The following is a 27,413-nucleotide window of genomic DNA, read 5'->3' as shown; positions in this document are numbered from 1 at the left end:
CCCAGTGTGGGGGCAGAGTAATGTCCAGCAGCCGTGTAGAGTAGGGCCTTATGGGGCCTGAAGGACTGCACATGAGCCAACCAGAGTAGGCAGAGTGGAGGCCTTAGTGAAAGGGTATGAGTGGAAGCCCTAGTGACAGGGCATGGGATACAGTATGAGGGAAGGTTCAGAGCCGTGTATAACATCCTAGGTATCAGGGCATAAAATGGGCAGCCTCCCACATTATTACATTTTCTTTTATACATCAAGGCATGGCAGAAAAGATGGTGCAGGATGCCCTAGACAGGTGGGCAAGCTGACTTTGTGACTGGCCTAGTGATGTCCCCCGCATCACAGTGTTAAGTTCATTGTAGGAGACCACAACTCCTGAAGGGATCCTGGCAGCCTGCGGAAGGTGCAAATCCATCTACATGTACTTTCTATTAGCTGCCGGGTGGCAACAGAAAGCTATTTCAGTCAGAAAGATTATTATTATGTCAGTAGAAAGAAGGGGTTCTACCACCACAGTATAGCTTTAAGTATGGACATACTTACTTTTGCTTAGTTTTAATAGGCAGAATTATGCAACATAGGCCAGGCCTAAATCTAACCAGTTTTTTACCCTAGCCCAATTTTCCCACAATATTACTGTAGTCAAAACTTTGATCATCTTACACCCCAAACACGGTAGCTTTTCTAGATTTTCTTTATTTAACTCTATGCAAACCCATCCAATATGAAGCCACAAAAGAAACCTCTGTACATCAAGACTTTCTTCAGATCCCTTCCTCAGCTTCCACATCCAATTCAAGCTATTTATTCATACGTTCACGGAGCTTAACTCCTGCCTGTTTCTGTATTCTTTTTTTTTTTTAGGCAACTCATCCTCTCATCACTAATCCCAAGAATCCTTACAACTAATCAGACTGCTGTACCTTCTTCCATACACGCATTTTTTCATGATCCACCCACCTTGCCTGCACCATCCTCTCCTTCTGCAAATCTTTTCTTTGCCCAAGCAAAAACACAACGAGTATTGCAAATACTTGCTTTTACATCTTGGAAAAATCTCAAAACATGCATTACTCAAAACAATATCTGTGTTGGCATATCTTCTGTCTTCTGCTAATCCATCTGGGGATTTGTTGCCATTCCTTCTTTTTAATGTTCTAAACTCAGTGCTGATCATGCTGTCAAATTACTATGGCCGATGCAACAGTCTCATCGATGTCAGTGGGATTTTGTGAAAGCTTAATGGTCTGATTGCATGAACAGGACCATAGATAGTTATCCTGATTCTTCTCCCACTTATACCAATTTTAATCTATTGCACTGGTTCTTAACCTTTTCAGGATCAGGGCACCTCTCTTCTTCCACCACTTTTTTGAAGGACTTAAATGGATATAAAAGTGCCTACCAGTTCCAATCTGGATTGCCACAGAATTTAGGCACAGTTAGGAACTATAATGCTTGACCTACATCCTAATCCTGAGGTATCTAAGGATTCCATGTGGTTTGTAATGGTTGGAGCTGTGTCAAACTAAATTACTTTTTGGAATGTAGGCAAATAAATTCCACCTGAGTCCTGTTTAGATATCTATGAGTTGGATCTATCCCTTCTGAATAACCAGCTTTTCTAGAAAAGAGATATTCATATCTAGTGCAGGCATTTTGAGCATACTATGATTGCTGACCCAAGGTCAGATGCTGCAAGTAGATTTTCAACTGTCATACTACTCCATAGCTAGACTTGCTTTATGTGTGACCTTAACATCACTGTACACAGAATTATACACAGATCTTAATGGTCATCAATCAGCAGTGAGCTCGATGGAAGTTTGGCCGAAACTCCGAATTGAACAGGCCCCATTCCCCACCCGCTCTCCCAGTCCCAGTCAATGGCTGCAACACCCAGCCCCAGTGTCCTGGCAAGTCCTGCACTCACTGGCTCCTGCCAGGTGGAGGGGCGATCCTCACTGCCCCACACTGCATGGGGAGGGGCTCTGCCATGAGCCCCCAGAGGCCCTGATGGCCACTGCAGCAGCTGGTGAGTGCTGGGCTTTTTTTTTTTTTTTTTTTTTTAAAGGGCTGGGGATTGGGGCTGGGTGGGGCCAGCCATTGATGGGGCTGGGAGAGTGGGCAGAGGATGGGGCTGGGGGGAGGGGGGGGCTCCCTATGGTCCCCTACTTACCAGCACGGAGCCCAGGTCCAGCTCCCTGCAACAGCAAGTGGGGACTGCCCAAATCTCAAAATCTTTTCCGAATTGATTTGGAGGCTTTGAATCAATTCAGACTTTTAATAAGTCTCCCGATTCAATTCGGATTCAGAGATTTGGCCACCGAATCGGACCGAATCTCCTCCAAATTGAATCAGCAACCAAAGCGTCGCACAGCCCTACCAATCATGCTTTTTAAGAACCAGGAGGGCCTAGCATTCTCAGAGACTCGAATCCTTCCTACCTCTCTTGTGCTGTGTTGGACTACCTGCTTCTAATGCCCTTATATAACAGCATTTAGAAACATTTACATAGATACTCCCTGCTATGATACAAAAGTCCTGAGGGAAAACAACTTCAAAGTAATGGGGAATAGACACAAAAATGGTCCTCTCCTTTTCACAACACTGGATGGCTATAGCTGTCCAAAGACGGAAAAGTTCTGAGGCAGCGTGCATGTGGCAGAGGGATGGATCTCTTGCAAACCTGGATGCTCCAGAACACCTTTAGAATTCTCTCCTGTGTCCTGAAAGAAATGATGCAGCTCTCCACCACCTCAGAACCTGAACTAAAAAGCTAGCCACATATATCTGATAGATGCACATGTGGTTAGTGGATTTATCTGTTAATGTTTTTAAACAATGAATAATAAACAACCAAATTCATAACATCTCTTTTACTGATGCTGGTAAAAAAGAAAATCCAAATAACTTGCTTAGTTTTATGTATGTCATTTCTGTGATGCACTTCAAAATGTGGCCATGTCTTACCCTCCTAAACTGAAGTCATAGTAAGCAATAGTGGATCTCTTGTTTCCTAGGCCCTATTCCACAAACATCACAGCTGCCATAACCCATAGTTTCCAGCTAAGGTACAGGGGATAGAAAACTCCCCTGAGAAGAGTGGTAACCCTTAGGTAGTATGAATGTGCCTCCCAAAAATGTCCAAAGCAAAGGAAGAATAAACTGCTGTTTGGGGCCATCCATATTGCTATCTGGCCAATTGAACATCCCAGCCCCACCCAGCCCCAATGTCCTTAAAAGGTGGCTCCATATTTTAGACTGTGATCCTAACTTGTGTGCTGGATTATTTGTACATGCACCAGTACTCTAGATAGGCACCTGGTTCAACAAAGAAATGTTAGTGCAAAAATACGCTTACCATCTTCTGGTGTTCTTACAAAAATATCATTCTCTTCAGACAGAGCACTCTCTCCCACAGTAGTGGATGCTGCTACTCTCATTTTATAATTTGTGTACTTTTCCAAACCTAAGAAGGAAAAGGAAAATCTTGAGTCTGTGATCTACACCATCTTTTCTTTTCTGTACATTTATTTCAGCATTAAAATGTGCATGTTTTAATATCTTAATCATTATAACATACATATTTTAGTGAGCAAACAGGAGCAGCAAAGAGGGCAATTCACAAGCAGTTCACTGGGAAAAAGAGAAAGAAGTGAAAGAGGAAGAGGAGCCAGGCATAAGGCATCAGATCCTGTTTCTTGAAGGTAAGTGAGCTAGAGCTGTCTGCGTGTTTGGCTTGCTAAGTTTTTGTTTGGTGTGCTATGTGTTTGGGTATGTGCTCTAAGTAGCTGGGAGTGCTACTAGCTGGGTGACTGTGGCTTGTGTCTGATGAAATCCCTAACAAGGGGGCAGAGTCATTCCAGGCCCAGAAGGGTATAGAGGAGACTCTCCAACAACCAGAGAGTGAGTGAACAGGGGCAGCAAATAGGGCAGTTTGCAAGCAGTTCACAGGTCAGTTCATCACCCTACTCTTTGAAGGGCAACCTTTAAAGTAAGTTCTTTCCTTAAATAAGAGTAACTAACCTGCATATATTTAGCATAAGTAGCTAAAACTCAGCAGTTAGACCAATACTCAAGCCCCTTGTTTAACCAGAGTTCAGAGTCAGTGAAGAGTCCACTAGGGAGTTTGTCCAGAAATTCTCTCATCTTCCTTCACTATAGATTTGGTGAAAGGAAGCAGTTTAGCAGGGACAGATCAGCGGAGCAGATCAATAGTAACTACAGGACTCTGGGTGCACAGGTGAAGAAGACAGGGGCTCAAGCAGTGTTCTTCTTGATCCTTCCAGTCAAAGGGAAAAGCCTGCGTAGGAATGGATGCATCCTACAGATCAATGCATGACTGCACAGATGATGTTGCCAGCTGGCCTTTGGCTTCTTCGAACATGGGATGTTGTTCCAAGAAGGATTGCTAGAAAGCGATAAGATCCACCTGACAAGAAGAGGGAAGAACATCTTCACAGACAAGATTGCTAACCTAGTGAGGAGGACTTGAAACTATATTCACGAGGGAAAGTAGAAACTTGAGCAAACGATTTGGGAGAAGTATGAGTATTGCTCAGTCTTGCAGGGATGAAATCAGAAAAGCCAAAGCTCAATTGCTGTTGCAGCTAGCAAGGAGTGTGAAGAATAACTACAAGTATGTCACTAACAAAAAGATGATTAGGGAGAGTTTGGGTTCCTTACTAAATGGGGGAGGCAACTTATTGACAGATGATGTGGAAAAGGCTGAAGTATGTAATGCCTGTTTTACGTCAGCTTTCACAGGCAAAGTCAGCTCCCAGACTACTGCACCTGGCAACAAAGTTTGGGGAGGAGGTGAATGGTGAAAGAACAGGTTAGGGACTATTTAGAAAAACTGAACATATAAAAGTCCATGGTGCTGAACACAATGCACCCAGAGGTGCTGAGAGAGTTGGCTTATGTAAGTGTAGAGCCCCTGTCCACTTTCTTTAAAAACTCATGGCAATTGGAAAGTGTCCTGGACAACTGGAAAAGAGCAAATATAGTGCCCTTCTTGGGAAGGAGGAGGATCCAGGGAATTATGGACCAGTCAGTCTCACCTCAGTCCCTTGGATGAATGGACTGTAAGGTGGATAGAAAACTGGCTGGATCGTCAGGCTCAAAGGATAGTAATCAATAGCTTGCTGTCTAGCTGGAAGCCAGTATCATGTGGAGTGTTCCAGAGGCTGGTCCTGGAGCTGTTTTTTTCCAATATCTTCATCAACCATCTGGAAGATAGGATGAGGTGCACCCTCACCAAGTTTGCCAATGACACCAGGGTGGGAGGAGTAGCAGATATACTGGAGGATATGGCTAGGATTCAGAGACCTCAACAAATGGAGGACTGGACCAAAAGAAATCTCATAAGGACAAGAACAAAGTCTACAGAAAAAAGTATGGACATATTGGAGAGAGTCCAGTGGAAGGCATCGAAAGTGGTTAGAGGGCTGGGGCACATGACTTGAGGGAAGGCTGAGGGAACTGGGCTTATTTAGTGTTTATTTAGGACTTAATTGTAGCCTTCAACTACCTGAAGGGTGGTCACAAAGAGGATGGAGCTAGACTGCTCTTAGTGGTGGGAGATGAGATGATACAACAAGGAGCAACGGTCTCAAGCTGCAGCCAGGGAAGTTTAGGTTAGATATTAGGAAAACATTTTTTGCCAGGAAGGTAGTAAAGTGGCTTCCCAGAGAGGTTGTGGAGTCTCCATCTTTAGAGGTTTTTAAGACCTAGGTAGCCTTGGCTTTGATGCTGTAGTTGGGGGTTGTCCTCCTTTAAGGGGTTGGTCCTGCTTTGCTCCTGAGGTCCCTTACAACCCTAATTTTCTATAATTCTATCTTATTTCCTTCTTCATGCTAAACAGTCAGTTAATTTTAGGAGAAGATGACTAGTCTTTGTTCAGTACTTTAGCAATTAATCCACCTGGAATCCTGCATGAGTGAGTATTTGTGTGTGCGTGCATACATATGCCTACATAAGCATATACATGTTGTATAAAATTATGGTACTATGAGAATTGAAAACTGGTGTTTGAAAAACCACTATTTTTATTGCTAAAAGAAAAGGTAATCTTAAAAGCAGAGAAAATTATAATTTTATAATACACAGTGGAAAAAAGTAAAAGAACTTGCACTAAAGAAACGTTAACTCAGATTGTCATCCTTACACATGAAAAGCCAAAACAGTTTATTGCTATGGGAAAAAAAATCCATGGGAAAACTACTGAATAAATTATCAATCATCGTTCTGAAACAGCTGGAGTGAATAGGATTTATTTTACCTTAAAGGCCACCCTGAAACCTGTTAAATTGATTTGGATTAACAGAAGACTTCAGCTTTCTATGAGAAAGTTATTTCTGGTCCTGTGCCCTCCTCTCCCATCAAACTCCCTTCAGGTCCTTGACCTCCTCTGGAGCCATATAGCCAAGAAGATTTCTAGCCATGCCAGACCCTGAGCCGAGAACTTTTATTACCTTTTCCAGATAATTTCCAAGAACCCAAACAAGGATACAACAGGTCTTTTCCACCAGCACCACTCACTCCTCCCCTAACATGTCACTATACCCTTCCCAAACCTCCATGGGGTTAGTAGCAAGAAGAGGACAATGCTTCGAAAGTGCTGCCCAAGGTCCCCTTTCACGTAGAGTTCAGGAAAGAAAAACCTAGTCTGCCTACACTGTAAATACTTATACCTTTTAAAATTAGTGATGGTAAAACTGGCACGGCACAGCTGTAATTTATTTTATGAAGCTACACTGTACCTGTTATAAATAAGCTGTTGTTTGTGGTTATCAACTGGAATGTTCTCTTTGTATCCAATTCCATTGCATAAACTGTATAATGAGTGATTTTTCCATTTGGATTTGCTGGAGGATCCCAATATAGCAAAACAGATGATGAGCTAATATTTTTATAATGTATATTTTGTACTGAGCTGGGCACTAAAGAAACAAAGACAAAAAATAAAATTGCATGTAGGAGCAATAACAATGATAACAAAAACAAGAGGAAAAGGAGGAATCATTTACAGCAAATTATTTCAGAGTTATAAACATGTACCTTGTTCACGTGTTCTAACTGAGAGAACAGCTGGTGGCCCTTCTCCAATCATAGTGAAAGCAGACACACTGATTGTGTAGTTTGTGAAAGGCAGAAGGCCTTTTATAACATATGACAGCTCTTCAGCTGAAATATCAATGGCATATTCGTTATCTGTCATTTTAAAAGGGAATAAAAATCTTTGTTATCCATTTGTAAAACTAAAGGATTTTTTGCAAGCTGAAATGTCCACGCAATATTAATACAGATATTTTCACTTCACTTTCAGGCCAACCTAGAAGGTAGATGTTGCATTGTTTTGCAGGGACAGAGGAATGTCCTAACCCTTCCAATATGCATAGTCATGAAAAAAAATTGGACTGGAAGGATCTCAGAAGGATATCTGGTTCAACCCCATGTTCAAGGCATGATCATCCCTGTCTAAACCATCTCATCCAAATGACTGTCTAAATCTGCTCTTAAAAATTGCCAGGGATGGAAATTCCACAATCTTTCTAATCCGTTTGAGTGCTCATAGTTAAGACATTTTTTTCCTAATATTCCAACCTATGTTTTTCTATTGTAATTTGAGACTAATGTCTTGTCCTGTTATTTGGGATATCAGAGGTTTCTACCCTCCATTATACTGGAGAGGCAGTGTTTAACTGAGTTTAAAATCACAGTTTGACCCTCTAGCTGCTGTTTAAATCTCTTACTGTAAAAAAAAATGTGGAGAAGCATTTTAAGCCTGTATTTAATGGGTCATAAATATCCATACTTACTAAAGAAACAATGTTCCATTGATAATTTAGAACAAGTGTACACACTAATGACATCACCATGTCACGGGGTCATCTCCACCTGTTTGTCACCCATACAGCAGAGTTATAACTTTTTGACCTATTTACCTTCAGTGACATTTGAAAACCTATTAGTCAAAAGGCTCAGAGAAATCAAGGTCTGTGAAGGGCCTGGAGATATGTTAATCCCCTACAATCACACCTGCTTTGGCAACTGTAATAACTGATTGTCTATGCAGCTTGGCTGATGGCTCAAGGGTGCTACTTTCTCTAGAAGGAAGGTCAGCTGGGTGACAAGGGGCTAGCTCCTGCCTGTGTGGCATTCTCATTTGCTTCAGAAGGTTATTTGGTAGTAAAAAAAATCCGACTCCAGCAAATCACCCATTGATAATTTAGTTGAACTCTGTGCTAAAGATCATATTTGTGACAGTGACCGGGACTTTTTGAACATGGAGGAAGGTAAAAAAAAAAAAATCTTAAAATTTACCAGAAGCTGAATGTAATTCTTCAGCTCCATCCATATTGGGCAAATTATCATTAGACAAACTCATAAATATTCCTGGGGAATCTGTTTGTATTGTGGAGAACATCTCGCCTGAGCCTTCATATAATCCAGTGGCTGTTTCTATTGTATTCCAAGTGAAAGACTGGATATTTTCATTTATTATGTCTGGATCCATAGAATCAATCAAATACTAAAAGTAAAGAATACAAAAATAACTTAGAAACCATATGTGACACCATTAATTTGCTTTTCTCATTAGAATGCTTATTACTATATACTTAAAATATTATAAATGAATAGAATATAATAGTATACGAGACAAATTAGACTAATATATATTGTAGATGGAGCTCATTATGTTGGTCACAAATACAGCTGCCTGACACTGTCCATTAAAAGAAGCTCTCTCAGATGCCTGTAACTTTGCTCAACTAACTTCTCAAACAAATTTTCCATGTTTCCAAATGGAAATGTTCTATGATGTCTGAGACCAGCTGAGTTCTTTCGCTAGTTTTAGAAAGTTTCAGCCCAAATAACTCAACAGTTTCTGAACACATAATTACAGAATCATATGTTGCTTTGTGTTGTTAAAAATATCTTACAAATATTTCACAGAAAAGTTCTAGTGCCCCCATGTCTTTGAGTAAGATCCTGAAATTTAAGAGGGAATTACCCTCGTGTCACAGACATCCCATGCTCAGTAGTGACTTGTTAGAGTTTGGAAGAAAATTCTCTGATGATTCCATCTATACTAAGTATGTTCAAGCCCAAGGCTGCAAAAATGGCAATTAGGCTTTGAACTGAGAGGAGGGAGAATCTATCCTGTTATCTCCATGTTCTCCCTATCGAATATGGAGAATGGGTTACAGATTGGACTACGTGGGAATGAAAAGGAGCCAGAAGATTAAAAGAAACAGAGGGGAGTACAATAGGAGCCAGTAGGGTAGCTAGGAGTAGGGGAGGGAAGGAAAGAGGACTGGAGTATATTTATGTGCAAAGTGGGCAGCAGGAAGAAGGCAGGGGATATGGGCATGGATAGGCACAAAAAACAAAGGGACAAGAACTGGGAAATGCAAAGAAGGATAGGAGAAGACTATCAGAACCCAGTGGGTGAATGGTAGAGAGCAGTAGAGGGGTGGGAGTGAGATATGGAGTTAAATAGGGATGGGCAAAGGGACAACACGATACAATCTATATCCACCAGAAACCATTCTCTCATCCAGAACCTGGAACTGAACCTATGAATCCCAAGTCTCTACATCAGTCATTGTCAGCTGTGGCCAAGTCTTCACTGTCAAAAGGTATGTATTTACAGCAAGATAACTAGCATGTATTGACTAACAAGATCCTGTACTGGTGAGGTACAGGTATCCTTACAAGATACTTGGTGAGGTCAAGCACAGGCAGAGATAAACAGCACAGGACTTTGCAGTAATCCATATGAGTCACCCAGCTGAAAAAATATACTTTGTGGCAGCAAAGAAACAGGTTTTGTCTAATTCCTCTCTTGTACTTGGTCCTGAAAAGATAACGGCTACTAATGCTGTCAGTTACTACTTTAGATAAAAAGGTAATAAATCTAAAGGTCCAAATACTGATAAAGTTTATAGTCAGGATCAATATCTTTCCATATAATCCAATGTTTGCCTTTATTTTCTGTTGTTGGGTTTGTTTTTTCAATTTGGAAATCACATCCAATACATCATAATAAAATAATGCTTAGGAGTCAATGCTACATTAGGAACTGATAAAATTACAATAGTCTTTGCAACCTTAATTTGGCTCCTAGTATCTACGATGTATGGTACAATCTTTAATTACATGAACACATACAATTTTTTTCCCCAAAGCACCCTTCCCAAGTTTAATAAATGAGCAGTTACTTATTTTAATTCTATTTTGTGTGTGGTTCCAGGCACAGCATTCAATTTGAAAACAAACTGTTCTCAACTCTCATCAAATTAGACTATACTCCCTGTTTATGCAGAACATCTTGGTTAGGGACAGACGTTCAAAAAGCCGGAGCCTGAACCGATTCAACCTTTGATTCAACTGATTCAACCTTAGTCTAACCTGGCTAGGCTGAACCGGTTCAAAACCAGACAAACATGCTCTCTTCACTGAGGCAATGTGGGCACATGTCTGCAGTTGCTCAGGCCAGGAGCCGGGGGGTGCTAGAGCGGCCCTCGGCTGCAGGGAAGCTGTGCTGGGGGGGTGCGTGGCCCACCCAGGTTGAACTGGCCAGAGAGGGGTTTAATCCCCCCCCCCCCCCGTGCCACCAGCAGGGACTGGAGCTGGGTCGGCCCGGCACTCACCCCTCACTTCCTGCCCAGAATAGGCCCCCTGGCTGTCCCCTCCATTGAAGGCCGGAGGAAAAACCCCATCCCTGCCTGGCCGTGCCTCCTCCCTGATGCTGCAGCGGGAGGCTGGTGGCTGTGCTGCGGGGCTGGCAGAGCTGCAGCCAGCTGCGTGCGGCAGCACCAGGGTCCCAAGCAGGCCAGGGCCCTGCAAGCCCTCCTGGCTCGAGGGGGCCTATTCAGCCTCTGGCACCAGATCACGGTTTGCCTGGCTGGGCTGCAGCTGCCGGGGCCAGTGGCTGAATAAGCCCCTCTGGCCAGGAGGGAGCTGGCCCCAACACACAACTGTGGAGGCTAGAGCCCAGCCTGGCAAACTGCGCTCTGGTGCCAGTGGCTGAATAAGCCCCCTCCTGCCAGGAAAGAACTTGCCCCAAGCACCGGAGCTGCTGCAGCATCTCCCTGCTTGGGCCAAGCCCCTCCCGGCCAGCGACTGAATAAGCCCTTCCGGCCAGGAGGGGCTTGCCCTGAGCAGGGAGCAGCTGCGGCAGCTCCAATGCTTGGGGCAAACTGTAAACCGTGCTCCAGTGCCAGCGGCTGAATAACCCCCCTCCAGCTGTGTGGGGCTTGCCCGGAGCACAGAACAGTGGCAGGGGCCCGGGCCACGCCCCCCCGGCACGGGCCACCGGTAGTAACCATGATGGCTTCTTGGAGCGAGCCCCTTCCCAGCGGGGGCTGCGCTGTGGAGCCTTGTGGGGGACTTACAGGGCTCTGGCCTGCTTGGGACCCCTGTGCTGCCACACAGCTGGCTGCAGCTCTGCCAGCCCCACAGCACAGCCCCTCACTGGGAAGGGGCTCATGCTCCCCTGCAGTATGACAGGGGCTGCTACCCCCAATAAGAGCGCTGCCGCCAGCCTCCCACTGCAGAAGAATTAAACCCCTCTCTGGCCAGACCTTTGCTCCTGCCTGTCCTTGCTGAGGCTGGGGAGCTGAGGGGCAGGGCCAGCTTGGCTGGGCTGGGGCAGATAGCCCCACCCAGCCAAGAGAGCATGCCGGGATGCTGAGGGTCTCTGATTTACCTAAAACCATCAAACGGCCAAGGACAGACGCTGCATAAACCGGTTTGAGCCAAATCATTTAAGTCTGATACTACATTCAACCAGATTCATCTCAAACCGGTTTCAAAATGGTTGAAACTTTATATGCACTGAATGTCTGTCCTGTTACAGGTTTAAACCAGTTTCTGATCACTTAAACTGGTTTATGTGTAATGTCTGTCGCTGGTCCTATTGACCATAAATGGAGTACCATGAACAAAAAAAAAGAGTAGAATCTTTCAGTCAAAAATCTGCTGTGATAATTTTTTCAAGTCTAGGACATGTAACAATCTATCTAGAAATATGGTATATTGTCTAATACTGTCTAATCCTATATTCACTTTGGATGCTCCAAGCCCCAATTGAGAAGTCAATGGACTTTTCACTGGACTTCTCATATTCAGATCTTTTTGCTTCCTTTGACTAAAGTTCATCTACAGTATAGCATGTAATAAACAGTTCAATATATTAATAAGATAACATTTTATTTTCTTATTTGCTAAATTATTATGACTGCAAATTAACTTCACTGAAAATGGAAAATTAACTTTTATTGTTCTGAAAGCGAGTCAAGATTTTAAAACTATTTAACATTCATCAATAGCTTACTAATTGTATTATTTTCATGAAAGGCTTAACCCTGAAACATTACTTCATTTTCTTCAGTGAAGCAATATAATCCACAGACTTCCCATGCAACCTTTCACAAATCATGAAATAATAGAGCTGGTTGAGAAGCCAGCAAACAAGTTCATGATTTTCTTTCTAAATTATATGGGTTTTCCAATAATAATAATAATAATAATAATAATAATAATAATAATAATAATAATAAACCAATTCATGCAGTTCCTATTGCATGCTGACCCATCCTCAAAAAATTGTGAAATTAATTTTTTTCATTCTCTCAATAAAAAAATGAAAAATGTTAAGAAAAATTTCATCAAAAAACCTAAGTTCAGTTAATTTTGATCACCTCCATTTTATATTTCTATGCCTGTTTCCTATCAGTAAAATGGACTTAATAAAAATATATTTCTGTAAATTTTTAAGAGCATGAATGCATATTACATATTTGTACAATGCCTAACAATAATTTTATTCTCAGCAGCAGCCTCAAAAGATATTACTGTAAAATATATAATAATTGAAACTATTTATTCATGTTCAGATTACATGTTCATTTTCAAAACTATACTCCTTCATGACAATCACTATCCCTAAAAATAACTTGTAACTAATACATCTGGAGTTGGCAATTAAAATACCAATTTAAGAATCCTATTAAAAACAATTCTAAAAAACTATGATAATATATAAAAATTTAAGTTTTTGTTTACAACAATGTCATTAAACATAGATTATAGATGACGGAATCTAGGCCAGATTTATTAGAAGTTGAGAAAATGGCTAATATGAATATATGCAAAGCAAGAAGTTGTGTGGTCCTTTACCGGACCAATTGCATAGTTGTAATAAATTTAGAAAGACAAGCTTTCAAGTGCTAAGCACTCTTCTTTGGGTCTGAAGAAAAAAAATATGAATACACTCGCCTAAATTTACATGAAGGATTCTTTACAATATTACTAGTAATAAAAGCAAAATGATATAAATGTCCAAATGGGCAAACCTATCCTTTACAAAATATTTGCTCATCTGTAAAGCCAAACCAGATTAGTGATGTGTGTATGGAGGTGGATTCTAAAAACATTTTACATCAGCTGAATCTAGAAAGGGTGAAAACCTGCTTAAACCTCAATTAACTATAGAAATGAAGAAGAAAAATCAATGCAAAAGTCATGACAATTAATCAGCGGTAACTAATTTCACAATTATAAAGATGAGGGCATTCACAAGAACAAAACAATGCAAATAAAAACAACAAAACAAAAAATAAAGTACCTTAATTTTTCCTGTGAGAATTGTATTTTCTAAAGGCTCTCCTGTATTCTGAACTATGACTGTAACCCTATATTGAGTAATAATTCCATTTGGTTGCTGTGGTTTTCTCCAAACAATTTTTGTGTGTGTGGCTTCTATCTCTACTAGTTGTAAATCAGATACAGCACTTGGAACTAAAACAAAAGGAAAAGCGTATATTAAATGCTATCTCCAATGGTGAATTTATTTAAAGACTGTCAGTCATTTTCTAAATGTTACTATTAACTTTCTCAGCCTACTAAGCAAGACAAAGCAAGATTTTAATCAGATTTGAAACTGAGTTGTTTCAAAGCAATCAGCAAGTTACTTTAGATATTTTTTTTTTCTAATACTGACTTAATCACATTTTAAAAACATGCAGATAGCTATAGAGTACTGAGTTCTATAATATGACTGTACACACATGGCCAGGCAGTGAACTAGTGTAAATCAGTGTAGCGCCACTAAAGTTATGGGAACTATACTGATTTATACCACTTTAAAATCTGGTGCAGAGTGTAAAAATTTGAAAAAAGGTATTATTTTTTGATAATTTTTCCAGAAGCAACAATGTAAAAGAAATCTGACAAATAAAAAAAAACATAGATCAGAGACAGAATAAGATGAGAGCTCGATAAAACCCCAGCGTTTTCAGTTTGCATGAAATTTTATTCTGTTTTATTTTGTTTTAAACCAAAAAATGTCCAACTTCCCATGAAATGTATTTTATTTTAAAGACTATTTTAGTTCCTGAAGAATGGAATATGTTTCATGAACCTGGCATGTGCTCAGTGAAATTGACATTCTTTTTACATTAACAAAAATGTCAGTTCTATTGAGCAGCAGGAGAAGAAATAGCCCCTCCCCACAGTCACTGTATACCACTGGCTCCCCACAGTCCCAGCCACCACTGGCTAGGCTTGCCATGTTGACCTTCTCTTGGGCTCTTTGGGAAACGTAGGGTGGGCACAGGGCAGGGTCCATGGTGACGGCAGGGAGTTGAGGGCATGTGCCTAGCAGCCAGTCAGGCGTGGCCTGGGTGCTCCATAGAAGGAAGGATTGGGCCCCTCGGCTGCTGCTGATGCCGAACTCTGATCCTTCTTTCTATGGAGCACTCTGTCCCTGCTGCCTGGTGTGAGATTCCCTGCCCCTGACTGCCTGCATCTGTGCTGCCAGGTCTGTGACAGTCTGGAGCAATGTGACAGGAGGCCACCCCAGGGCCGGGTCTCACGTTGGCCTGCCCACCTGTCTAGAACAATCTGCCCTGTCTCGCCTACCATAACTTCATGTAATAACTTGATATAAGTGGGAGGCTGCCCATTTTACTGCCCCGATGCCAGGGGGCGCTATACACATGGCTCTGACCTCCCTTTACCGTGTCCCATGCCTCGCAGTGGCATCATAAGTTCTTAATGGCTCTGGCCCCACACTGGGCCCCATAACATTCAAGTCAGCACCCCAACTAGATCACTCCTAATCAGGCGGTTACTCCACCCTCATTCTGGACTGTCAAGCTCTCTGAACCCTTCCCCCCCTTACTAGTAGGCCCTCTCTGGGACCTTTGGCCACACAGGCCCTGGCCCCGGCTCTAGGCCACTCAGAACCCCAGGAACCCTGGCTCTGGGCGCCCTTTGCGGTGGGCACCCTGGCCCTTTTGACCCTTCTGGTCCTGGCCCCAGCATTAACCAGCTGGGCGTCCCTCTGGTCAGGTCTCTGAGCAACTAGCCTACTCCATCTCAAATAGGTCTTCCTTCTTGGGCCCCTCCAAACACAGGCCATACACCTCTTCTGTCCCAGGTCTCTGATAACAATGTCTGGACTCCCTGCTTGTTCCTACTCTGGGTCACTCTCTGCCCCCTCCCTTGGGCTTCTCTCTCTGCCCCTTTACCTGGGCCACCAGGGTCTTCTCGCATTTTGGTTTGTCCTGAACCTTCCTCTCTGCAGGCTACAGGCACTCAGCCCAGGGGGCTCAGGTGTCCGGAGACATGCCTGCCCTTCCCCTGCCTGCTCACTAAATAACCCACCAGATGGTCGGGGCTGGGGTTATCAGGCGCCTTTCTCCGGGGAGGTAACTGTTCTGGCATTTCTGGGAGACTTTCCCACCATAGACAGCCCTGCCAGACTGCCCTTCCCCAGCAGGGTGCAGTTTTTGATCTTACCCAGGACCAGGAGCCTCCTACTATCTCCACAGCTCCTGCTCTTACCTCCAAAGTATTCCTGAGCAACTGCTCAGCTGGCTGTTGTCTTTCTGGCTGCCTGCAGCAGACTGCTGCTTCTGTCCTGTGGCCCTAGCCTTAAAATGGCTGCCTCATCAGGGCTGTCTTGCACCTGCTGGCTGCTCCCAGCCCTTGAAGTAGTAGGTACCAAACGTGCTCTGCCACAGGCAACTAAGCACTAGCACATCTCCCTGTGACTGGGGGCTAGTGGGGATGACCTAACATGAATGGATAGGGGATCTGGTACAGAAGTTTGATAGACTGGTCTAACCTAAACCAATGAAGTCTGATACCTCATCAGTCCAGGTCTATGTTAGATGGGGTTTCACCATTTTAAAACCAGACTATGTGCCCTGAACTTCTGATTTGTTATGGGTGTAAACTGGTTTTTGGTCACTTATACCAGTTTATATTCAATGCCTGTATCTGGCCTTGGAGAGGGGGAGATTAGCTTGGAAGGGACAATAAGGGGGGGAAGGCAGGATCTCCTGCATGTGAGGCAGGGGAGTGGGAGTAGGTAGGAATGATGTTACTGAATACAGATGGGAGGGAATTGTTTTTACTAAAGGTGGGCTGGGAAGCAAGTTTGGGTGAAACAGGGGGTTGACATTCTCCTTGGTCAGAGGTAGAGAAGTAGGAGCTTTGGGGAGTGGGTGGTTTGCTGCTGAATATGTTTTTTTTCTCTGGGCTCAGGGAGAGGGAGAGTTTGTTCATTCTTATTTTAATATTTTACTTTGTTTTTATAGTTCTGTTTCTTTCATTGTAAATCACCTTGAGCCTTTTTGGGAAATGTGGCATATACATTGAATAAATACCTGTCTTTAATTACTTTTTTAAGCTGGCTTTTATCTCTACCAAATTCTGCGATGGATGGGAGGTCGGACAGAAGTGGGGGCTTACGCACTCTGAAACAGGACTGTTTAATGTGACCACTGTAGCTCAATTAAGAACTCTAAATTACTGTATAAAAATGAGAACTTTTTCCTGGAGAGCCTGAGAAGTTGATTTTAGAAACCCCTCTTTTACCAAATAAACACATATTTAGATGAACCACATAAACAATATGTTTATATTCTCATCCACGCAGATGGCCTGAGAAATGTTCTGACAGTCAAAGACCCAGTATTTCCCCTATATTTAAAACAAGACATAGGGCATTTTTATACATGCAAGCCACGAACTTTGAAATGCTTCAAAGAGCTGCAACGCTTGCAGTTGTGTAAGTGGCAAAATGTGCATTAGCGCTGAGAAAATGGTGGTGCCACGTTTTTGAACTAAAACACAATGAAGGTGCTTTAGTTCAAAAACGCACCACTGCCATTTTCTGTCTGCTGACGTGCATTTTGCCGCTTATACAACTGCATGCAGCACAGCGTGGTGCGCATCAACTTGCGTGTGGCGCAGACTCAATTAATCGAAGTGGCAGATCTCTGGCGTGTCACAGGACAAAAATGTAAGTGTATAAATGCCCATAGATGTAAGAATTAAAGACACTAGCAGGGAGACAGATATGCAGGCAGTGAGATTTTCTTACATTTCAACGTTTTTACATTGAAAAGGCATCTCCTATAGTGCTGTATAAAACTATAAACAAGAGGCAATTACTAGACTGGCAACAGAGCTGTACTGCTACCCAACATGTCCACAGGTAGTGGATAGAAGAATGACCTCCAGAGAAAATTAGTTGCAAAATAAGGAGCAGCTCTCAATCGCTGACCAAGCAGTGGCAGCACCACCAGGACATGGTGGAGACAGCAGATACAATGCTTTCCCTCCTGAAAACTGACATACATCCATGTATCCCTTGATAGTGCTGTGCCAAGGTGTCACCACTATAATAAGCCTGCCCAGCCCCTAGTCATAGGTCTACAAGTCCTCAACAGCAGAACAGGTAGAGGAAGACATGAGAATCTCAACAGCTGAAAAAGTGGACAACGGTTGTAGAGATACAAGATCTCCAATTGTCTTGGCCTCCTTGCCATTGGATTGAGGTCCCATTCTGTCAAGAACCATGTGGAAGCGAATGTGCAGAAGCTTCTCCATGATAAAAGAAATCACACACAGGCAGCTTCCATGAAACTGGATTTTCCAGCACATTTTTTAGGCTATTTGGCAACTAGCTAGTGATGATGGGACCAGGACTGTGAGGTCTGGAAGCTCCTAGTCATGAATTGGTATGAAGGTAGCAGTTACAAAAAGGTCATCTGGCACTTCGACAAGGCAGGAGTGTGATTTAGCAGCTGTAACTTCAAGATCCACTCTGCTTACCACACATGGGGAGGGGGCTAGAAAAGGTCCCTAAACATAGCCTCTCTGCCTTCTTCCTGAATGGATAAACATGTCCAGTGGGATCACCTTTACTGTGGTTGAAATCAACGAAGACATAAAACCAATTTCAGAACCTGGAGCATCAGGACCCTCATGGACAATCCTAATAGTGAACGCCTAGAGTGCTGCACCACAATTGTGACTTGAAAAGTCAGGCAACAACATTGACATAGATGCACTGGGCAAGACCCAGAGAGCAGCAGATGAGCAACTCCAAGAACATAGAGGTGGCTATACCTTCGTCTGGAAGGGTAAACAGGAAAAAGAATACCAGCTTCAGAGTTAGTTTTGCCATCAAGAATGAATAATAAACCAACTCAATGAGTTCCCTATCAGAATTAATGAGCACCTCATGACAACTGACAGACAGCAAATATGCCATTGTCATCAGTGCGTATGCCCTGACTCTTGACACCGCCAATGAAACCAAGGAGGAAATCTAAGCCAGCCTTGACCAAATCCTTTCTGATGTTCTGGAAGGAGAAAGACTAAGTTTTCTAGGCGTTTCAAAGCCAGAATCAAAAGGGACTCAAACTTCTGGAACAGAAACACCAGCAAGGAAGAAGTAGGAAAGGTCAAGTTCAGCCGCATCCTCCTCCTAACCAAATACAGGGAACAAATTCTCCATCATCAACACTTTGGTTCTGCTAGAAAAAACAAGCACATGACATCATGGCAACACACATAATCTAAGCATTGGTACCTGATTGATTAAGTCATTGGTCACGCCTGGGATCTCAAGGATGTCTGCATTACCCAAGCTATGTTAGGAGCTGATGACAGCTGGACGCTCACTGACTCATCTGTTTGGTTATGTCACTCAAACTGGCTCCTAAGCAATGGCTGCAGCAGAAGTAATGATGATGGAAAATCAGCAATGAAGGACTCAAGGACCCAATGAAGCAAGATCTCTTCCACCAGCGTTCAACAAAAAAACTGGCGAATTCCAATCAACAACAATGGGAAAATGTTGACAGCATTTGGGGTGCCTTCAATTTCATTGTCATCAGTACCTGTGAAGAGACACACAGATTCTGTACCAGGAAACACCAAAGACTGGTTTCATGAGACTGACCAGGAGAGTCAAGAGTTGATCAACTGCAAGCACAAGGCCTTTTGTGTTTAGCGAATGACATCAACTCCAAGCAAAAGAAATCAAATAACCAACAAACCAAGGCAGAGGTTCAAAGGAGCACCTGCAATATGAAGAACAGATGGTGGGAAAACAAGGTTAAGGGGATTCAACATCTCACTGACATGCACAATGTGTGTGTTTTTTTCAGTGCCACCATAGCCATCTATGGTCTGACTACTCAGGGACCAACCCCCTTCAAGTCTCCTCCATCCTTAGATCTGATCAAGGAAAGGAGAGCCATCAATGCCCACTAGAAGGAGTACTTTGAAACTCTTCTCAGTCAAGACTTTGTTGCTGATGAGAGTGCTCTCAACTCCATCCTGCAATACCCAGTCAGACACTATTTTGGGATTCTTCCAACCCTTGATGAGGTGAGGGAAGCCATCAAAGCAGATGAAGAATGACAAGGCATCTGAAGCTGATGGAATCCCTGCTGAAATCTTCAAGCAGAGGGGAGAGGAGCTCATATCCCAGGTCCTGCCCTCATTTTAAGGATTTGGAATACTGAGGAAATCCCAGTTGACTTCAGGGACATCATGATGGTGACAATCTTCAAGAAAGGAGATAAGGTCGACTGAAAGTAATAGAGGGATCACCTTTCTGTCCACCACAGGAAAGACCATTGCAAGAACCCTCCTGAACTGTCTCCTTCCACTTGCTGAAGAGTTCTTCCCAGAATCTCAGTGTGGCTTTAGGGCATCAAGATGCACATCTGATGTCAGCTTGCCAGCTGCAAGAAAAATGCTGGGAACAACATAAACCTCTCTACATGGCCTTCTTTGACCTCACAAGACCCTTCAACTCCATCAACTAAGAAGCACTGTGGAGGATCCTTCTTAAGTACAGATGCCCACCAAAATTTATCACCATTCTTTGAATGCTCCATGATGGTATGCAAGCAGCTGTTCTTAACACCAGAAATTGCACAGATCTTTTTGAGGTTAAGATGGGAGTTAAGCAAGGCTGCATCATTGCTCCAATATTCTTCTTGATTTTCTTTACCACAATGCAACACACTTCCAGTCAGAGTGGAGTTAAATTACCAAAATGTTTAATCTCAGCTGACTCCAAGCCAAAACCAAGACCACCCTGATCTCAATCATTGAGCTCCAGTACACTGATGATGCTACAGTCTGTGCTCACTTGGAAACAGACTTTCAAGCAATTGTTGATGTTTTTACTGAGGCATGCAGGAAAATGGGACCGACTCTTAACATTCAGAAGACTAAGGTCCTTCATCAACAAGCTCTTAATAAGCAGTCCCCAGCTCCAGCAATCCAGATTCATGGTGAGAGTCTGAAGAACGCTGAGTATTCCCGTACCTCAGAAGCCATCTCTCACAGAAGGCTGACATTGATGAAGAAATCCAGCAGTGCCTCAAATGTGCACATGCAGCCTTTGGATGCCTGAGGAAATGGGTGTTCAAAGATGGTGACATCAGATCCAAAAACAAGCTCATGGTTTATCAAGAAGTTGTAATCCCCACCTTATTGTACGGAGCTGAGATGTGGACAATGTACAGAAGACACCTCAAGTCAATGGAGAAGTACCATCAATGCTGTCTGTAGAAGATCCTTCGAATTCTGTGGGAAGACAGATGCACCAATATTAGCGTCCTCTTGCAAGCAAACACCATAAGCATCGAGGCAAAGATCATCCAACATCAACTTCACTGGCTGGCCACATCGTCTGGAATTGTCTGACTTCAGACTTCTGAAGCAAGTTTTATTCTCCCCACTCAGTCAAGGCGTATGTTCAAGAAGAGGGCAGAGAAAGTACTTCAAGGACATCCTTACGACCAACTTACAAAAATGTAACATCAACATCAATGCGTGGGACACTATCACCCAGGACCACCTCAAATGGATGAAGAGTCTTCTGCAAGGATGTCAGTACTCTGAAACCTTATGACGACACAGGAGATGAAAAAACAGAAACGGCAGAAATAGCGTGTCATGGACCAAATGAAGAATCCAGAGCCACCCACCACACAGAGAAACACATACCCAAGTTGTAACAGAATCTGTCAATCCTGCATCAGGCTCATCAGCCCACATTTGTACCCATAGACAGGACAATCATGGAAGACAATCATCCTCGACTGCGAGGGATTGCCAAAGAAGATTAGACTGCAATTCACTCTAATGAGATCTGAAGTCATCATAGGAAGGTGATGTTGGACCCTATATTCAGAGAGGATATATTCTTGAGGGAAGAGTAAGTTAGATAGCTTAAGTTACAATTTGTGATTATATTTATTCTTTGAAGAAATAAGAGGAAAATTGATCTCTCCATTAGTGGAAAACTTTAAATACTGAGCTAAAGAACAAAAAACAGTTTGGCTGCTAACAACTTACAGCTTGTCTTATACTCCCCAGGCATATCTGCACTACTTGCACAATGAATAAAGGCTTAAATCAAATAGAAATCCTGTGTTTCACTTTACTACTGTATATTGCTTCATTTTATCCATTTTTTTAGCTCTGCTGACTGTCCTTCCTGCCCCGCAAATGGCAGCAAAGTACCCTTCACATCTGTCTTCTGTTTGAATTTTGTTTAAACTGATAGAATGTATAATCTTATTGCATGCTTTTAGCAAAAAATGTAAACTGTATGTAGTTATTATTATATCATATAACATTTTATCGTCCATTTTATTGTACTGTTTTAGTAAAAGCTGTAAATAACTACTACTACAATACCTGACATGGAGCCAGTTTTGAACTTATTAAAAATTCATCAAACCTGAGATATTTTAAATGAAACAATTAATAATTTTAGCTTAAAAAACCAAAATTTTCATCTAATTCCAGAAATGTTTGTTTATCCCATTACATGCTGCCATCTAATGGCCAATAATTGAGTTGTTCCTTTAACTGAATTGCCTTACTCTTAAGTAATTGCTTTCCTTCAGCCAAAAAACATATTAGTTAAACAATCTTTGAAAGCTTCCAAATGAAGATAAATTTGATCATTTTTAATTTTTGTGTATGCCTGAGAAAGTAGAAGGGGAAAATATCTACAGCATTTTCCTGTATATTCTGGGTTGTTTTTTGTTTTTATCGGGGGTGGGGGGAGAGTTCCTAACATGCCTAGACTAAGGAGGAAGTGAACTAGAAACACACCTGTTTTTCATATACAGTTTTCAGAAATGGCTTTGAAGGGAAAACTGAAACTAATCATCACATGTAGCAAGAAAATAACTTTTACTAACTTTATTTCTATAACCCCACCTACCTCCAGCTGGAGTGAAAATTGTAAGATTAGCCTTAGGCCCCACACCAGCACTTGTCTCAGCACCAACATACACATCATATGTTGTAAATGGTATTAGGTTATTAAATATAAACTTGAGATCTTTTGTGCTGTTATCCACAATACGACCTAAATTGAAAAGGAAAAGAAATATCAGTATAAATATTAAAACAGTATTTCATTTGTGCATTGAAAGTAGTTATTTTTTGTCACAATGAAACAAAATCAAATAATGATAAAAATGTTCATTTACATTAAGATTTCATTAGTGATGGGTCCCATACTAAGTTATATTGCATACCTTTGATAAAATATTTAAATACTATTTGCAGTACACATTACACTTCTGAAACACAGAGAATGTACTTCTTGTTAATTTCTTTTCTAATATTGCACTGTCTGCCCAGTGTTGATAAGAGGCTCAAAGAACCAATCTCCCAGAGGTGCATATGAGTGGGAGATGGCTGGTGGAACTATTAGGTCAGAGGAAGAAAAAAAGACCTTAAATATACACAATATTGAGGTACCCATTATGTGTACCCTCACTGCCTTGAATGGGACAATACAAGAGGAATCAGAGGTGAGTTAAATCCAAGAGGACCAACCCTAAACATAGGTTATATGGCTATTAACTGGACCCAAATAAACCTCTGATTTTTGGAATAGAAGAATTCAATGCAATAAAAAAGTTTCCACTTGAAAACGTATCCCTTTGTTCTCCTTGATTTAAGTGACAACTTAACATACTAGCTCTCTAAAAAAGTGGAAGAGGTAAGCTTGTGTGTGTGTCTGTTTCAGGAATATCCAGCAGCAATGGTCCTCTGTGTATAAAAATGTCCTTTTCACTGAAAAACTAACAGAGAAACACAATAATCCAATATTATTTGAACAACCTGTTTATAACAAGCTCCAAGCTTTAACAATCCCAGGAGCAGGAACTAAAAATGCCATTATTCTGAGGCAGCACATTTATTAACCCTATTATGGCAAACACCATATTTTAATTAATTTGTCTCCCGGTCTCATAGAGATTTGTTATAATGAGGTTTTACTGTACTATCAAGCTAATTTTGAAACAGAAAAATTTCACTCCTGAATAACCAGTTTAAGAATGAAAGTAATTTATTGTAATAAAATTGTTACAGCAATAAGAAAGGAAACATAACATTGATTCAGACTCACCAGAAGGTCCATATAGCTCAACTCTGTAGCTAAATTTTCCTGTTACTATGGTTGGTGGGTCCCAAGACACTGAAAAGGATTTTGCTGTAACATTGCCTTTAGCAAAATTTTGTGGTGCATCTTCTGGAACTAGAACAAAATTGAAAACATATATATACACACAGTCGCATATAATTTGGATTAGGGTTTCCTATTATCACCATATAATTAATCTTATATAAAAATAGTCAAGCCAGATCAGAAAGAGAGAAATTAAAAACATGTACATTGAAAAAATGTATCTTGGATTAATATTATTTTTAATTCCACTTCCTTTTATTAAAAAAATGGGGGGAGGGTGGATGATGGTAAATTATCCAGCAAAAGAGATCGCAATATGCAAAAAACCCTGGAAGAGAGAAGTACTAGGGACCTCATTATTGCTGTTAATTTATACATGGATGGTGCTCAAATACTACTGAGGTGGGAACAACATGAAACCATAGAAAGGTAGATGTTTCATGAAAGGTATGTAAGATCTTTATTTTATAGAGCAGGTCTCTTAATATTTATTGATGATCTCAATTGTATAAAAACCCAAACCAGAAAAGATCTAAGCACATGAAAAAAAACAACTTTCCTTTGCTTTTAATGGGAATTAAAGACATGGCATTACTAGATTTTCTAAAGCATAAATTGCTAATAGATTTTGAGTAACAAAGTACTTCCAGAAATATCTTTTATTGGACCAATTGTATAGTTGGGAGAGATGTTAGACAATCCAGGAATGGGAAGGGTTAGGAATATTTCTCTCCCAGCATTTAAAACAATTCCCAAACCTCACCCACTCACTATCAGCAGGAAACTTCCCACTGACCAACAGACAGCAAGTGGAAAGAACCTGCCTAAACAGCAAGTGCAATATCTGTCAACACATCTCTACCATCACCACAATCAACACACCCCGTAGTGCAAACTATGGATCCAATAAATCACATTTAGTGGTAGACTTATGTATCATCCGATGCAGCAAATGACCTCACTTAAACTGTAGGATAAACTAAGCAACCATTATGCTCCAGAATCAACTTTCCAAAAAATGATAAAGAGCAAAAACCTGCAATCAACAACGGAAGGACCTTTTACACAGAACAAGCACTCCATTTCTGAATTCAGTCTTTGTACTCTACGGAAACCTACAAAATACATTCAGAAAATGGGCTGGGAACCAAAACTCATAGTTTTACCAGAGCCTAAAAACCATACGCTAAACACAGAAAATGGTTTTATGGCTCATTATAGTTTACCAGATCTTTCCGTAGTCCTCAAGTTACAACAACCTTCTTCCCTTTTGAATGACTTTATTCTTTTACATAATTAAGTTCTCTCTTTCAACTGCCCAGTGCTCATTTTGTAGTTTCTTCCAATAACTTATCTTTGCTCCCACAGGTTTACAGCTCCCTCCTCCTTTAAGTGACTACTTTCATTTATGTAGTGGATTTAAAGAAAAGTCATTGTTTTATCTGGATAAAAAATTAGTAAGTGGAAGCAATAGCAGAAGCCTTAGCAATGTTCACAGGGATGTGAACTGGGATGTGCAACTGGGATTATGGATACATGATGGGATAGTTTACGTGACTGGAGCACAATCATGCCTGAGTACAGCTTGTTCAGGAAGGACAGGCAGAGGAAAAACATAGGAAGCATTGCCCTATACATAAAGGTGAAGTATACTTTTTCTAAGATGCAGTACTAAGTACAAGATAGACCTGTTGAAAGCATCTGGATAAAGGTCAGAGGGGGAAGCAGTAGTGGCAGATGTCATGGTGGCCATCTGTTACAGGCCACTAAACCAAGAGGAAGCAGCAGCAGATAAAGGTCTTCTTTAAACAACTGGCAGAAGCTTCCAAATCTCAGGACTTGGTTCTCACAGGGGCTTTAATTACTGAGACACTGGCAATTGCCATGCTGCAGCAGACTCAATTAATCGAGTCTGCTCTGACACGCTGGAATTCCAGCACATCGGAGCAGCCTCTGTGCTCTGCTTCCAAAATGACCAAAACTGGTTTAAGATAAACCTGGTTGGATGTAGTATTAGACTGAACTGACTTAGGTCAAACCAGTTTATGGAACTTCTATCCCAGACCACCTCCTGGTTCAAGTTAACTCACAGTCCCCCAGAATCCCAGGATGCTTTGCAACCCTGGGCTGTGCTGCCTGCTCTAGCAGAGCAGGATTGGCCCTGCACCTCTGCTCCCTAGCCAGAGCATTATCACTGCTTCAATTGGCTTAGAAGAGGACAGGGTGGGGCAGATGGGACCCAGCTCTGAACCCCAGATGGGGTCTGCCTGTGGGGGGTGGAAGCATCCCCTCCCAGGCTTTTCCCCTACTCCCTGCTTGAGCAGAGTGCAGGCAGGTGGGGGGGGGGAGCATAGCCAGGCCCTGGCCCAGCCAGCACACTGAGGTGGTGGTGGGGGAACCCCAGCTGGGGTATACCTTGCCATGGGGAGGCAACCCTCCCAGACTTTTCTCCCCACTCTCCACTTTAGTGGAGAGTAGAGTGCAGCCAGGCCTACAGGCTGAAGTAGAGGGTAGGAAGGGGATTTATACCCCCTCCCTGGCCCACATGAAACCACAGCCAGGGTCTGCCAGTGGGGAGCAGCCCTTCCCAAGATTCCCCCACTACTCCTCACTCAGGAGGAGGGCATGGGCAGGCCCCGGTCTGGGGCCAGTACACTGAGGTGGAGGGGGGGGCCCTTAAACCGCTCGAGTGGGGAGTGGGGGGACAGGCTGCTTCCCCCCACTCCAGTAGACCCCAGCTGAGGGTACTCTGTGCCCAAAACCTCCACTAACACCTCTTCCAACTATGTTGTAATAGGTTTAGAGTGTTGTAGTCTTGATAGTCCAGGAAATATACAAGAAGCAAGGACTTTTTGGTGGCATCTTTTCATAGTTTCATAGTAGTTTCATAGTAGCTAGGGTCAGGAGGGACCTGAACAGATCATCTAGCCTGACCCCCTGCCACAGGCAGGAGTGAATGCTGGGTTCACAAGACCCCAGACAGGTGATCATCCAACCTCCTCTTGAATTTGCCCAAGGTAGGGGCGAGGACCATTTCCCTGGGAAGTTAGTTCCAGATTTTGGCCACCCTAACTGTAAAATATTGCCTTCTGATCTCTAACCTAAACCTATTCTCCATCAGCTTATTACCACTGTTCCTCATCACCCCAGGTGGTGCTGGGAAGAAAAGGGCTCTACCTATTTGCTGATGATCTCCCCTGATGAGTTTTGTAGGTATCCACCAGGTTCCCCCTCAGCCTCCTCCTGCTGAGGCTGGACAGGTTCAGGTCCTTCAGTCTCTCCTCGTAGGGCCTGTCCTGCTGCCCTCTCACCAAGCGGGTGGCCCTCCTCTGAACCCTCTCCAGGCTGGCCACATCCCTTTTAAAGTGCGGCGCCCAGAACTGGACGCAGTGCTCCAACTGCAGCCTGACCAATGTTGCATAGAGGGGGAGGATCACCTCTCTGGACTGGCTTGAGATGCACCTTTGGATGCATGACAAGGTATGGCTGATCTTGCTGGCTGCAGTCTGGCATTGGCAGCTCATGTTCATCTTGGAGTCAATAATGACTCCAAGATCCCTTTCCGCCTCTGTGCTTTCAAAAAGGA

General features: G+C 42.5%; 1 protein-coding gene across 2 annotated transcripts in view; it reads right to left on the bottom strand.

Annotated features, from left to right (window-relative positions):
- The window catches only part of PTPRQ (protein tyrosine phosphatase, receptor type Q), a 239,951-nt gene that overhangs the window by 141,276 nt on the left and 71,262 nt on the right, over positions 1 to 27,413 (bottom strand). For both annotated transcript variants that reach the window (XM_025191547.1, XM_025191548.1), the window contains 7 exons: positions 23,768 to 23,896; positions 22,568 to 22,714; positions 13,634 to 13,806; positions 8,323 to 8,530; positions 7,057 to 7,209; positions 6,759 to 6,938; positions 3,356 to 3,463 (listed from right to left, as the gene is read on the bottom strand). In XM_025191547.1, the coding sequence (XP_025047332.1) occupies positions 3,356 to 3,463; positions 6,759 to 6,938; positions 7,057 to 7,209; positions 8,323 to 8,530; positions 13,634 to 13,806; positions 22,568 to 22,714; positions 23,768 to 23,896 (1,098 nt within the window). The remainder of the gene's footprint in view (positions 1 to 3,355; positions 3,464 to 6,758; positions 6,939 to 7,056; positions 7,210 to 8,322; positions 8,531 to 13,633; positions 13,807 to 22,567; positions 22,715 to 23,767; positions 23,897 to 27,413) is intronic.

This window comes from Alligator sinensis, unplaced genomic scaffold, assembly GCF_000455745.1.
Source record: "Alligator sinensis unplaced genomic scaffold, ASM45574v1 scaffold672_1, whole genome shotgun sequence".
Lineage (NCBI taxonomy): Eukaryota > Metazoa > Chordata > Crocodylia > Alligatoridae > Alligator > Alligator sinensis.
This window is presented reverse-complemented; position numbering and strand designations above follow the sequence as displayed.